The 14,876-nt window shown below is 36.4% G+C and overlaps 1 protein-coding gene across 1 annotated transcript; it reads right to left on the bottom strand.

Annotated features, from left to right (window-relative positions):
- Positions 1-9,067: 9,067 nt before the first annotated feature.
- On the bottom strand, positions 9,068-14,387 carry LOC139124637 (uncharacterized). Its single transcript, XM_070690765.1, has 3 exons — positions 14,150-14,387; positions 13,055-13,177; positions 9,068-10,650 (listed from the first exon to the last, which is right to left on the bottom strand). The coding sequence occupies exons 1-3, from the start codon at positions 14,250-14,252 to the stop codon at positions 10,508-10,510; spliced, it is 369 nt and encodes a 122-aa protein (XP_070546866.1). The 5' UTR covers positions 14,253-14,387; the 3' UTR covers positions 9,068-10,507.
- Between the last annotated feature and the right edge of the window lie 489 nt (positions 14,388-14,876).

Raw genomic sequence — 14,876 nt, 5'->3', positions numbered from 1 at the left:
TATGGGCCGACTATAGACATCGCTTACAATTTCCATTGTGACGTTGGTGAGATTTTCGACCCAAAGTTACAAACCTGTTCGAAGTTAAGTAACAATTTGGCGTCTGTAGATAACGAATACCTACAAAACACTACGTATAATTCAACCTTTGACTCATCAGATAAAGATATTAACAATGCCTATAACAATAGATCAGACGATGTGGCGATAATATTCCCTCACAAATGCCCCTTATCTACCACGTTACTTGTGTTAAACAAATCTGATTTTCGGAATGTTGAAGGTACGCTTATTTTCAAAGTAAACGGTGATGTGATTCAAAGTCAAATGTTTGAAATATTCGCCAACGGATCATTAGCAATTGTATGCTTCATTTCACATGTTTCCAATGGCAACTATATTATATGGATGACTATTTCATGTTCCTCACTATCCGTTATCTGTCTCTTTATTCAAGTAATTTTACACATTAGACGATCTGCCGTGCTAACTTTTCCTAACAAGTTAATGTTGAATATGGTGATTTCAATGTTTTGTGCCCAAATAATTTTTTTATCAAGTATGGGGCTGAACGAAATTGCAGGATTGTGTTTCCCTTTGGCAATTTTGTTGCACTACTCGTGGTTGGCAAATTTCTTCTGGATGGCTGTTGTCAGTTTTGATTTGTGTCGAACATTTCGATCGATAAACAAAACGCTGTTCGTTAAACAAAATACAAAATGGCTGGTTTCTTATTGCCTTTTTGGTTGGTTGATGCCTGCACTCATTGTGTCATTTTGTATTTTGCTAGACCTGAGCAAGGTGACAAATTTTCGCATAGGCTACGGTGAGGATGGGGTGTGTTGGATTCGTCGACGCCTAGCACTCATTGTATTTTTCATTAGCCCTGTCATCGCAATTGTCGTGTCAAATACAATCTGTTTTTCAATTGCTGTACACTACATTAGAGTAGGAACACTGAAGACGAAACAAAATGGATGGAGGCAGCAGTTTGGTGTAAGTGCAAAAATATTCGTCATTGCAGGCTGTATTTGGAGTCTTGCTCTGGTTGACATGTTTGTCGACAATGAAATAGTGAGCATTATATTCAATGTAACTAACTCACTTCAGGGCACACTGGTATTTTTAATATTAAACGTAAAGACACTTTTCAGGAAATGTCCCCAAAGAAATATAAAAAACTAACAAAACTTGAAAGTTTCGTTCGCTACTATCTGGAGAATTTCACTTGCTTAAGTTTCGTCATTGTGTTAACCCCATAATTTACAACTTGTGAGGTCAAAGTTCAAATTAATAAAGTAATTAACATATCCGTTCAATCCCACACTCCATGTACACCATCTATCCTATTCCTTATCATCTTACAAATATCATATGCAATCATCAACCCAGCACCCTATTCACAAATCCAGCGTCCTATATCGTATTGTATTGTATTGTATTGTATTGTATTGTATTGTATTGTATTGTATTGTATTGTATTGTATTGTATTGTATTGTATTGTATTGTATTGTATTGTATTGTATGGTATGGTATTGTATTGTATTGTATTGTATTGTATGGTATTGTATTGTATTGTATTGAACTGTACTGTATGTATTACATTGCATTGCATTGCATTGTATAAAATAACAATAATAGTAGTATAGTAGTTTATCAGACTGAAATGTCAATGTAAGGAAAACACAATACCTAAATCACACAAAGAATTACAATCGTGAAATAAACACACACAGAAAAAAATTGTATTGTTTTGTGTTGTATTGTATTGTATATTACTGTATTACATTGTATTGTATTGAATTGTATGTATTTTAAAGATCGTATTGTATTGTATTGTATTGTATTGTATTGTATTGTATTGTATTGTATTGTATTGTATTGTATTGTATTATTGTATTGTACTGTACTGTACTGTACTGTACTGCACTGCATTGCATTGTATTGCATTGCATCGCATCGTATCGTATCGTATTGTATTGTATTGTATTGTATTGTATTGTATTGTATTGTATTGTATTGTATTGTATTGTATTGTATTGTATTGTATTGTATTGTATTGCTGTGTTGACCACTATCTAAATTTTGAAGAGATACCGTCGAATGATCTGAATTTGTTGTCATGGTGCTGTATCTCAATTTTCTTGTTGATATTTATTGTTTGCTTGTTTGTGCGAGGCACGAAAGAATTGTTTTGAAATGAGTTAGACGATCTTGAATAAAGGGATGCGAACAGCCTTGACAGTTACCTGTCCTTTGATGTCAAAGCATCGCTTCCAAAGGTAATGATATGTAGTTCATGAACAGCCTACAATTCCTACATGTGCTGTAATAGAGGTAGAATATGCTCTGAGAAGACATCCTACAATTATTTTGTAGATTTTATGCATATGTAACTTATTCGTTAGAGACTTTAATCAGTTTAAGTTTTCTCTCAAAAAGTTGAACATTCTGTTTCCTGGTTGGCAACGTTTTCACAGATAAAGGAGACAAGTTTATATTCAATATATCGGTACATCTGAGGTAACTTTCTCCAGTAAATTTTGCCAGGGAACTCCTGAATTTGTTCTGGATCATAAAGTTTAAAAGTCAAATCATGTTATTTTTGAGGAGATGGTTCAATGACTAGGGTAATGAAATCAATGAAACTCCTGTTGCTTTTCTTTGAACAACTGATTTGTTGAGCTCAATTATCAGGTAAATACATGTGTAGGTTTTCCAATGATTGCCATCAAATGATATTTAATAAATGTCTATTTACACTCTTATAACAAAGTGTTGCTTCGCGAGTGTTACTATTTCCAACTTGGTAAGTAATTTATCAACCGTCATACGACATTCTTTCTATACAAATCAATAAATGACCGTGGCCGTCAAGGATTGTATGAGTGTACATACCGTATTCAACAGATGTACTCTACAAAGGTTTTGATCTGTAAGTGACTGAAGAGAACAATGTAAAGGACTCAATTTCTTTGTAAATGCCATTTGACCAGGGGAAGTTGTGTCTAGGCAGTTATAATATCTTCAACAAGAATGTATGTTGATTACTTGGCGACCTTCTATGTCAGAGTAGATTTTTTTCTTTACTCCAAAACAGTGACTTTCGCTGGACGCTACATCTTTACACAGTAAAATGAGAGGAAACATAAGTGACTTTTCTTAATATACCTTATAGTTGCAGGGGAAGATTCGCCAGTTAGTCGGACACGCTATTGCACGCGAGATTTTTACCCTAGGTTATCTTCCCTCTGAAATGCAATCGATAAAAATTTTGGCGAAGGAACGTATGAACGACTATATGCATTTTGAATCATGGCATTACGAAACATTGTTATATTATAATTGATTAAGGGAAACATGGCTTCGATTGAAAGACCAATTTTTGCGATTATCGTTACCCTAGAGATTGATGTTGCCACTCTCTCCAGTCATACATGTGTAGACGGTAATGGGAAGTTGTGGAAATGATTCTGTGACTTGGTGAATTACTGGTTACAACACGATTTACGTTTAACGTTATTTGGTGTTAGCTTTGACGACTGTCAATGCAAAATCTCTATTTTCACGAGAAACACTAGCTTGGTAAAATTTTTCGAAAGGCTCACAATCGCCGACCGACTAATTTGAATTGTGGCTGAAGCTTGGACCTTATCTGCTCTATCAAGACTCTGCGGTCCTACCCAATATCGACATCTCTTTAGGTTTTAAAGGCTTGAAATCAAATTGTGATTGACATACATGAGAAAAATGGGAAATGGCAAATGCTATTTACGTTGCAACGAAAAACTCATCTGTTCTTTCCATCACCGGACAAAACTTAGAATTTTGACTTCGGTCAACTGGACACCGCCCATTTGCCGAGTCTACACACACAGCAGTATGATATCTGATATCCCCCTGAAATGCGTAACAATCTCCATAGAGAGATTGTAGCCCGGAGTGGATAGTTATAACTTAGCTAGGAAATCTTAGCATTAGCCACACTAATCTCTGCCACAGGCGACTGTTTCCAATATAAACATTTTCTATTTTTTTTTTTATAAATAATATTTCGAACCAAACATTTTAAATAAAATGAAAAATACACCAATTCGATATCGATCCTAGATTCCATGAACACTGGCAAAACATAGACCTTGCTCTAGGTTACATGGGTGTGAATCGATGATTCAAAATGTATGCCCCAATAGCTATCAGCTTTGCAGACACGATTGTCAAAGTTATAGCACATAATGTATTATTTTCACTTGTGTATGTGTATTATTTTTACCAGAGCACGGAAAATGCGATCTCGTGCTGGACAGCTCCTATCAAAATCTGAGATGTCCTTGACGTTTATTCAGCCACCTGTGCGCAGGTGCAGGACTAAAAGAAGTCCCAGTTTGGAATATTTAAATTTGCCGGCAGCAGAGATTGGTTGGGGCGCGCGGTCAACGACTCGGACACTCTCTAGCATGGTAAGAATTATCGACGCAGAACTCAGTGCCACGCCGCGCTTCAATCTCTGTGTGGAGCTTGCCTGCAGGTGTCACCTTTGTCTGATTTTGCCGTTTTTTCTTCACATAGATAGCGATACTGATATTTTCTACGATGCAAAACTGTAGCACAAGTCTTGAAATGAGTAATAGCTGTAATTATTATATCAAGTCATTATTATTATCCTGGATAGCAAGTGCATTTACGTAGTGAGTTATTGTCCCAATACAGAAATTTAGTATTTCGAATTAATAATTACACATTTACAATGGTTGAGTTGACGATTAGAATACATGGCATTTCTAAAGGGTTTCGAGAGTAGACATAAACGGTATTTTACGAACAAAACATCTTCATATGAATAACTAATGGACGTTTAGTAGTTCAATTCTTCTACGTGCATGTCTTGTCTGCAGCGGCTGGAATAAACGTCACCTGTCCAGTAAACAATCCAGAGAGTCAGATAATCTTCGGGATCTTAAGTATTTTTGTTTGGTCAGTTACTGCTCGTTTTGTTATGCAGAATCTCGCTATACCTAGCTATAGCCGCTTCAAGTATAACATTTTGATACACTCCGCTACATAATGTTAACTACGCTACAGGTTTTCAGTCCTTCTCTGATAAGTACAAATCTCAGTGTCTTACGCCTCGCGACATCTCGCTACACTTTTCTACAGCCACTAAACTGCTATTTCCCTCTTCAGCACAGAAATCCGACAGTTGCATTTTGCTATACTTCGCTACACGTTAAATATGCTACACTTTACAAGTATTTCTCTGTCTAGTAAACAGTCTGTACTTTACTTCTCGCTAGAGCCACTACACAGTGTTTGCCGATTTGGCAAAGAAATTAATTGTTAGTTACATTTCGCTAAACTTCGGTACATGTTGCTGACTGCACTACCAACAGAGATGTTTGGTCATCCGTAAGTAGGCGTGCGAGTGACGGCGCGCAGTGGCGTACGCGTATCCGTGCTCACGTGTGAATTTTTCGGTTAATTTTGCGTTCCGATGATTTTGCTTCATTTTTCTCGATATTGTGAAATTCGTGTAATTTTTAAAGAAAATCAATTTGTTTATGTGAAGACTATTCTTGTAACTCGTTCCACAATCAAATTTAAAAGGCAAATTTTCTTTAATACAGTTATTTATGAGGCTTCAAGAAATTTGTAGAGGTGTCAAATAAAACGTGGAATGAGCCTTCAACAGTTAATTTGTTCATGTCGCGAAATCATAGCAGGTAATTCCTGTACTGGTACGAACTCTAAGAATATTCTGATATTAAAAGATTTTTGCTAATTTACACTGCTACTGTGCGAGGTTGCCTGTCTAAATTCAAGGAAAAATCTACAAAATCTAAACAATGCACACCTCATTATGACCACGTGTAGAAGTGTCATTTGCCGTTCCCAGCGCCTTTACTTCACGAACGCGACCTCCGGTTACCAGTTGACGAAGGCGCTACGCGTACTGTAACCTAACCTCTCTAATGCTGAGGGTTTTTTGAAGAGAGCATTGTTCCTGATATTATCTGCACTTTTCCTTATATTATTCCGACAAAAATGAGAATGATTCATAACACCGATATACATATCAATCTATCTCTGAAAACAAATTTTCCGATGTAAAAGCTACCCAATATACGTGTTCTTCCACGTGCACATGTGTATGTCGTATTAGCCGGGCAATAGTCTTTTGAGCAGTCAAAAATGCCTACTTACAGTGTAAAACATAATAAGGTAGGTTTCAAGTTTCCAAACGTAAATGTAGTCCCATGTTAACAGCTGTATCACCCCTATTTGTAACAATCAACCCTATTTGTAACAAACTTAATTTTCAAAAAAACTTTGCCGTATATGTTGAAATATTAATAAAATATGCATATTTGTATGTTTGAGGGCAATTTTCTTTTTTTTTTCCTTGTCAAAACTCATTTTTCCGAAACTGCTTTTGTTACAAATTGGGTTGATTGTTACAAATAGGGGTGACATGTCAACCCTATTTGTAACAATCAACCCAATTTGTAACAAAAGTTAACCCCATATAGGTTTAGTATGATTTCGGTCAGAAAACAAGATTTTTAACATTTTTGACCGAAATTGGTGAAAATTGCCCCGAAACAAACTTTTGGCATGTATCTGCACGACTTGATTATATCTTACGAGTAGGCCTCTTATCCCTAGGAACCTGCACAACAACATTTAATCTAACGAGCATTTTCGGAAAAAAATGAGTTTCGACATGAAAAAAAAGAAAATTGTCCAAACATATAAATATGTATATTTCATCAAGATTTCATCCAATACGGCCAAGTTTCTTTTGTTACAAATAGGGTTGATTGTTACAAATAAGGTTGACATGTCACCCCTATTTGTAACAATCAACCAATTTGTAACAAAAGCAGTTTCGGAAAAATGAGTTTTGACAAGGAAAAAAAAAGAAAATTGCCCCAAAACATACAAATATGCATATTTTATTAATATTTCAACAAATACGGCAAAGTTATTTTGAAAATTAAGTTTTGTTACAAATAGGGTTGATTGTTACAAATAGGGGTGATACAACAGCAAGCGCGCGTTGATATCAGTATAAAAATGGTGTGCTCATCCTTGTCTTCACAGTGGTTATACCCGACATGGATAACGTGGATGGAGTCTTTCCCATAGCACTAATTGTAAAAATGTACACGTCAAAAGTAATGTGTGCCTCGGAGACACATACTCGGACTCTAAAACTTTTACAAAACATTTTGATCTCGCACTTGGGGGGTTCGTTTTAAACTTATGGAGTAAACCTTTTTGAATGACAAGTGTTCGTCGACTCGGCAAAATATTGGGCAATTTATTTCTCAAGTCCAAAATTTGAACTTTGACCAGTCTTTTATTTACGAAAAGAAACGGTTTGAAGTTTCCTTGAGAAACGATAACGCAAATGTTCAAGTCCTTCACTTTCGAGGCGCGAACTAGCTTAATGAACCAATTTAACTTTACCGCGGTCTGTTTTGTCAATAGCTTCTTAACAAACCTCAAGAAAAACATTAATGAAGATGAAGGGACTCTGAGAAGCGACTGTGACCCTTTCTTGCAACTAATCAGCCTGAGAGATTTGACACCAAGAAATCAAGTTGAGTGACTGCCTAATTAGAGTCACAACGTACTCACTGAGTGTGCATTCGCATGGCTGATTTAAATTTTGTTAAATTTTGTTCGCGAACGAGCGCTTTTCAGAGTGTCAATCAAGTCAGCTGATTTCAGTCTCAAACAGTAATGTTATTGAATATAACCAAAGCATCCACACATTGTGCTTATAAATAATATTGCAAGACACATTTGTTTCATTGCGGTGGACAAAACTTTAAAAAAAATTGTATATTAAATTTGTTCTTCAATGCCTGTCCATACCTCAGAGTTATACATAGTGGCAATGTTTTCAAAATAAAATTGCACGATGATTGTGACCGTCGTTCTGTCGAGCGAGAACTCAGTATGTTTTCTAAGATGAATAAGTTTATATTTTGCTCTTAAATTTCGTAAACTTTACTTATATCTTAAAGGGTCGTCGGACCTGCGTTATACGGTCGTATGGGACTCATACAACAAATTTAAACATAGTATCTATGGTACATTGACGACTGATGAGAGCTAAATCATGATATAATGTACGCCATGATCTAAAACCCTTTGAGTGCTGTAATTTTTCCCGTCAAAATTTTAGTGCCAACATTTTACCAATTTGTCTGAATTTTTCTGTAATTTTTTTCGATAATTTTGTACCAAATGCACACGTTTCTATGACTACAATTTTTGACCAAACTTTCCGCAGAAAATCTGAAAAAATTGTCTCAATCTAAAAAAGTTGCTGGCTATGTTACATTTTGAAAGGCAACAAAAATTTACTTTGGCACTCAAAGGGTTAAGTGTAGCAACTTTGTTGAGGAAATGCATCTGGATATCGTGCATGAAATACGTTGTTTGTGAACAAGATAGTCTCAAGAATGCTGTTCTGACGACACCCTTCCTTTAATGAGTTATTGCCTGACTGGTTGAAAGTGTCACTGAATAAGCGATCGAAGGTAGTAATCAACACCGGGGGAAATCAACAGTTACGTGTGACTGCCTTTAAGTATTTTTTGTAAAAACACATATGCAGCCATGATAATTGACAATGCAGCCAACCGAAAACGCATCGAGTGAATACCTGGTGTGTCCAATGAGAAGATTACTTTTAACGCCACGCTCAACGAACTGTCAAGATGTGAATTTTCTCGGCTGCCCAAACTGCACCAGGGAGTATCTCCCTGTACGCCATGAAATTTTCCCGAAGCTTATTGAGTCGCAAATCGACAAACGAGGCGTTATTTTCAAACAAATTTCCTCCTAAAAAACGAAAATTTGTTTACTTATGTCTTTGGCATTTTTGCAGCTGTTGTACATAGAACAGAAAAGACACTATGCACGATTGTCATGTAGGCATGTGACATTCTCATCCGAACACAAAATGATTTAATATTCAAGGGGTTGCAGGAATGCGCTGCCGACTCTTGATTCCATATTTTCACATACAGATGGATCAAATGATATGGTGCAGCAATTGATTTTTATTCTTATTGATAATGAAACAAACTAATAACTGGATATGGTTGCTATATATTTCTAGGATGTAACATTCAACCTCAGGTATGAGGAGTAATACTCAAGACTACCTTATACGTCCCTATGTAGTCCAGCACTATCTACCACTTCCACGTCCACAATGCTACAGGCAATACTGTTTGCAGTCTCTAAAATATTTCTGCAGTAAAAGAACGACACATGGATTTAAATAAAAAAGAATGAAACTTTTTTGAAACTTAAATACTTTGAGAGATTTTTTTTATAAAACAATATCAGAAATGTTTTAATTTGTATATTTGTATGTTTTTGCATACTTTTTTCAAACAGCATAGAATCTATACAGTATATTAAAGGATGAATTGTATTATAGCACATTATACGAAGTGGCACGCCGAGAGTAGATTTTGTCAGAATGGAGACACAGCACAAATTATTTTATTGTGCAAATACTTCATATGTCACACGTAAACACCTTAATAAGGGATTCCTTCCACCGGAAATCTTGTTCATAATAAAATCCCTTTATAACAAATACCTCTGGCATTCACATGATAACTTTTAAATGAACATTACAAAGTCTATGAGCAGTTATTCTCAAAGGTATCAAGTTGTTTACAATCGTGTTCATTGATCCCTGTGAGAGGGTCATTTCTTCATCATGTGATGACTACATTGTTCTCTTTTGTTGTATGTGAATCTACTGACATGGACGTACAACGAAACGCACATTTCAAATGTGCAATCTGTTACTCCATTCAATATACAGTACATGTCATGATTGCCCTATGATAAGACCACTTGTCTACTCTGCAAAACTAATTTGCCTAATGCAAACCTAGAATGTCTGAAGTTAGAATAGAGTTGCTTTCACTATTCTGTAAATATTTCCCTGTAGTGATTTGATTTGCAACATAAAAACCGTTGTGTCTCACCAGATGGTGTCAGTTTGGGTTGAGCAACGACCTTATATGCTTCGATTGTTTCAAGTTTCGTTCCTGTAGATCTGCAACCACATCTATCTGAAACTTTTGTATACCACTTTCAATATAACGGGCCGATGAAATTGTCTCATGCATAAACATCAGTGTCGGTCCCAGTCGACCCTGGAATGAGATATCTTCATTTCCCTTGCCATTTATTGCGCTCTTTTGTTGAATAACAGACGGATAAAACTTTGAAGGTTGCATTTTCCTAAAAGTTTTACCTAATACTATATTACTCTTTAACATTCTCTGGCATCAATGAGTTGTTCTGAGCAAAAAGTAGTTCATCAAAAAATTTCGCAATCACACCCTTTTCCTTGCTTATGTCTGTCAAAAATTTCTTTCCCTTTAAAACTGAAACCGCAATTAACGCACTTCAACTGTTCATCTATTTCACCACCACTCTCTTTCTGTATATTCACATTAGATTTCATTTCCATCGTTTTGACAGGCTCTTGGCATTCCTTTCGCCTTTCTTCTGGCTCTTCTTGCATGCGCCTTTTCGGCTGAATATTCCAAATTCAAATGACATATTGCCATTTTCCGCCAGGCTTTGTAGAATGATGGCTGATTCTGCATGGATAAATCAACAGATAAAGATAAACAAAATTAAAGTAATTCAATTTACAAATGTACGCCCTACAGATTTTGTAATTTCTTTTCGGCAGCTTATCTTTAAGAAACAAATAATTGTGCTATTTTAACCTCAAACTCAATTGGAACTAACTAGGGATAATTGATCTTCATATTTTTTAAATTTCTCAAAAGTGTTAGATGAAACGACATGACTTCACTATCCAATTATCCAAATTAGTTCCAATCGTGTTCCCGTAAATAGGCTACTTGAGGGGTAAAATTTCTCGCTAATTAAATATTACAATAAGGAAACAAGATGAACGGTTTTCATACGATATTGCCCTCATCATTTATAACATTATACTTCATTAGTTGCAGAAATTTGAATGTACAATATACCACCTTTATTACACATTTTAAATTCTCAGACATCTTTGGGGTCAATGTGTGACTATAATTTCTGTGACTACAATACTGAACTGGACATGTGTACCTTTCACGCCCCCATTTCAGTAACTTACCAAATAAACTAGTCTTTTCACTACATATGTAGTACATTTTTCATGAAAATGAGCCTATGAATGCTATAACCAGGGCTTGGCCTAGGCTGTTGCTAAGTGACAAGCACTGACCAATATTGCGGTCGGTGTGAAACAGGCACTCTGCTAAAACACCATTTTCCACTCACATAATCAACTTACTATGAAAACGGGATAAGAATGGGCATTGGAATTGATCTAAATGCTATCACACTTGTGTGATTGGTTTGTAAAGTTATTTCAAAATTTACTACAGGATCGGTAATTGCAGTTAATTTGCAGCAAACAACAGACGGATGATAGTGTTGTTTCACAGTAGGCTTCCACTGTAATTGTTGAGATAGAGCAATAAAACCTGTCGGCCAGTAGGAAGTAATTAGTGTCTGTGAGTTTAGGGTAAAGATTTCCTGACCTTCAATCCCAGTACATTTTAACAACTTTCTCAAGTACAGCTTCTGGCGTATGCACACCTCTTTTCCCATGGATCGTGATTTTTTTGCCTAAGAACTTCATACAATGCAAATGCAACAAAAGTCTGATGACAATTCATCTCTGACTCGGCAGTGATGCAGTCAGGGCGGCGGTAAGGAGTGTAATATGATTCTGTGATATGTGAAGTGCACTGCAAAGTGTACTCCCTGGTGTGTGTTTATTATGGGTCCATAAAAGCTGTTTGATTTTCACCGCAGTTACAATAAGTCACTCCAATATTGAGGCAAATTTTAGAACAATTTTACAAACCAATTACACAAGTGTGATAAGGGACCATCTCAGATTGTTGCATAAGTTCAAAAAGCGAAATTCGTTTGTTTACGGGAGAGGGGGTTTGACCTCAATGCATTCAGTGAACTTCACTTTTGCACTTTCATTTTTTGTGATTACATGTTCTCTTTACATTGTGTGTAAAAATAAACAAAGCTGCACCAATAAATTTTGCTGTAAGCTTAACTATTTCCAACTCGTTCGTGTCAAGCTAGCAGTGGTTAGTACTCAAATTTGATCGATTACTTGGCGATGTAATGTGGTCAGGGGCAACATATTCTTCAGTAGCCATAGCAAAATGCTACATTGTCCTCTCAGGCAGACATCAACATTTCGCACCTTTGAACTTTCACTAAGGGGGAGGGGGACGGGATTTTGATGTAAACGAAGGAATTTTGTTTCCTGAACTTATGCGACAATCTGAGACGGTCCCTAACCTTTAGATCAATTTCAGTGTCCATTCTTATCTGGTTTTATCTGGTTATGTCTTTATACCTACGCTTTGGATTATTCATGCTTTACAAAATTGGGTGGTTTTGGGTGGTGTTTTGCATTCTTAGTGTTTTGTAACGTATGAAGTCACCAAAATTGGGGTTTCGGGTGGTGTTCTGCAACCTTAGTGTTTTGTAACGTATGAAGTCACCAAAATTGAGCTAAGATTAGTGTACAATGTTCAGCCTCATTTTGAAAAAAGTACAAAATCTGGTGAATATGCTTCGATTAGAATCGGATTAGAATTCGATTAGAATTTACTTCGATGCTGCTGACTAAAACAAGAAGAAAATAATTCATACAAATGCAAAAATAAACTTGAAATTTTATAATACCTCTACCTCAGAAAACTACAATGCACAAACGAGAGAATCTGACCGATTCTTGCCGAGTGCTGGGCGTCCCACCATTTCACAATTTGCAACCTTGCATCAATTTGCATATTTTGGGGACCATCACATTAATTTGAACCACAGGAACCCTTCAAGTGCTGGTAATTGTCAACATTCACTGTAACAGTACAATAAGAAAAAGTCACATATTGCTTTGGATATCGATCATAACAAACTGGAATTGCAATTTCTTTGCTTTTGGAAAAATTTACATACCCTTGGTTGTGAGCGAATCAGTTTGAAAACGCTCATTAAATTTCTTTGTTGACTTTTCAAAGGCCTTTCGTAACTTCCTAAGGTTGTCTCCATTTTTGGCCTGATGAAGTATATTAAGACATTCTGAAAGAGAGGAAAATATCAGTGTGACTTCAGGTCTTCTTTGGCAAGTGGTGTTAGTTCAATAGGTTCTGAAAAGCATGCTTCGTATATTTATGGTACCACATTCATGTGATGTTGTTTTGTTGGCTGAAGACATTGATTTGAATTTGTTTATTTCTGTTTTTTCATTTCTATATTTCATGTCAATATTTGTTTGTTTTCATTCACTTTATTCATATCCTTATTTAAAATACATTTATTTCTGCCTCTTGCAAATGATGATTTGAGCAGAACACAAGTTAATTTTCAGAAATACTACTGCACAATGAAGTCTAACAGGCAATCAACATGAAATATTGATAACAGTGATATTCTAAACTTTGCAAGTTTTCGATTGAATTTGAAAAGCAGAAACATCAAAGAAATTGAAAAATACTGATGGAAGTCGAGATACAAGCCCTGATTAGCATAAAGTTACAAAATTCCGACCTTTCAATAATCATCTTTCAACACAACACAATAAAACCCAAGTAACAATACATTTCAATACTGATCATCACAACATCATTGATATTACTACTTATATGAAATTATAGATCAATAAAGCAGACAATATGCTCCGCCAATAAACATAATCATGCTGGCTCAAAAACTTAATTCACTCTGTTTCTTGTCCCAGCTGAGCTCGCTCAATATTCAAATCACAGCGCCCCCTCAGTCCATTTCCTGACAGAATAACTAGACATTCAACGGCATAGTGCAGTTTTCTTTATTGCCCACATTTGTATTTAAATCAATGTTTCAATTACAATATGTATGGATGAATAAAAGAATGTGTAATATAGTATGCTTCACTTAAGCATCTCTCTCTCTCTCTCTCTCTCTCTCTCTCTCTCTATATATATATATATATATTTCCAGTGGATTTGCATACAGTGAGTCCTCTTGAAATGAGGGTAAACTCCAGCGATTGTAATAAACCTTCATTCATACCTTGGTTTCCGGGAGCAAACGTAACATGTGACTCGACGCCACGTTTTGCAGGACTCACAAACTCGACGTTGCATCCTTCCATGGGAATCACGTCGGAATCCATGCTGATGTCACGTCACCGTTCGTTCTGATTCTTTTATGCCCTGTGTTTGTCCTTGTCTCGCCCAACAGAAGGCCTCGGCACCGGCATCAGGCACTGTCCAGAAAGGGTGTAATGGTCGAAAACATGTAGCCTCAGTGTATGAATGACCTCTTCTTTGAACCCAGGCGTGACGTGAACTTTAACCCTTGCCCCACACGGGGTCCCATCCACGGGTGCTCGAAGCGTCAACTGTTGGATGGTCGAAAGCAGGGAATCGAAGTGTGAGGCCGAAGGTGACTCTAGAATTTGCACAATTTTACGGTATCTGACTACACTCGTCGTCAACTTTTCGCGCGGCTCTTACATTGGGACGAAAGTAAAAGGATGAAAAGCTTTGGGTGAATGTCGCCCTAAACGACAACAGCTCTCCAGCAATCATCATTATGATTATGACCTGCTGGTGAGGGTTCATCTTCTTCTTCAAATCTTGCAGCCACCCTCATCAAATTGAAGATTTTGTTAGTTGTGCGCAAGTAAATTTTACAGGGTGTTAAAGATATAAAGAAAAAACGGCTCAGTCAATTTGCAGAAAGTATTTTGCCGCTTTGGCTCTAAAGGTGTCAAGTGTTTCAGCTGTCACAATGT

This window comes from Ptychodera flava (genome assembly GCF_041260155.1).
Source record: "Ptychodera flava strain L36383 chromosome 23 unlocalized genomic scaffold, AS_Pfla_20210202 Scaffold_24__1_contigs__length_23054250_pilon, whole genome shotgun sequence".
Classification (NCBI taxonomy): Eukaryota; Metazoa; Hemichordata; class Enteropneusta; family Ptychoderidae; genus Ptychodera; species Ptychodera flava.
The sequence above is the reverse complement of the archived record's forward strand: the minus strand, read 5'-3'. Positions and strand labels throughout refer to the sequence as shown.

Excerpts from the sequence above, each read along its gene's own strand:
- LOC139124637 (XM_070690765.1), bottom strand. The coding sequence starts at position 14,252 with ATGGATTCCGACGTGATTCCCATGGAAGGATGCAACGTCGAGTTTGTG. Across the intron at positions 13,178-14,149 it reads GTTTGCTCCCGGAAACCAAG|AATGTCTTAATATACTTCAT; the intron begins GTATGAATGAAG and ends CCTCTCTTTCAG. Across the intron at positions 10,651-13,054 it reads TGATTCGCTCACAACCAAGG|AATCAGCCATCATTCTACAA; the intron begins GTATGTAAATTT and ends TTATCCATGCAG.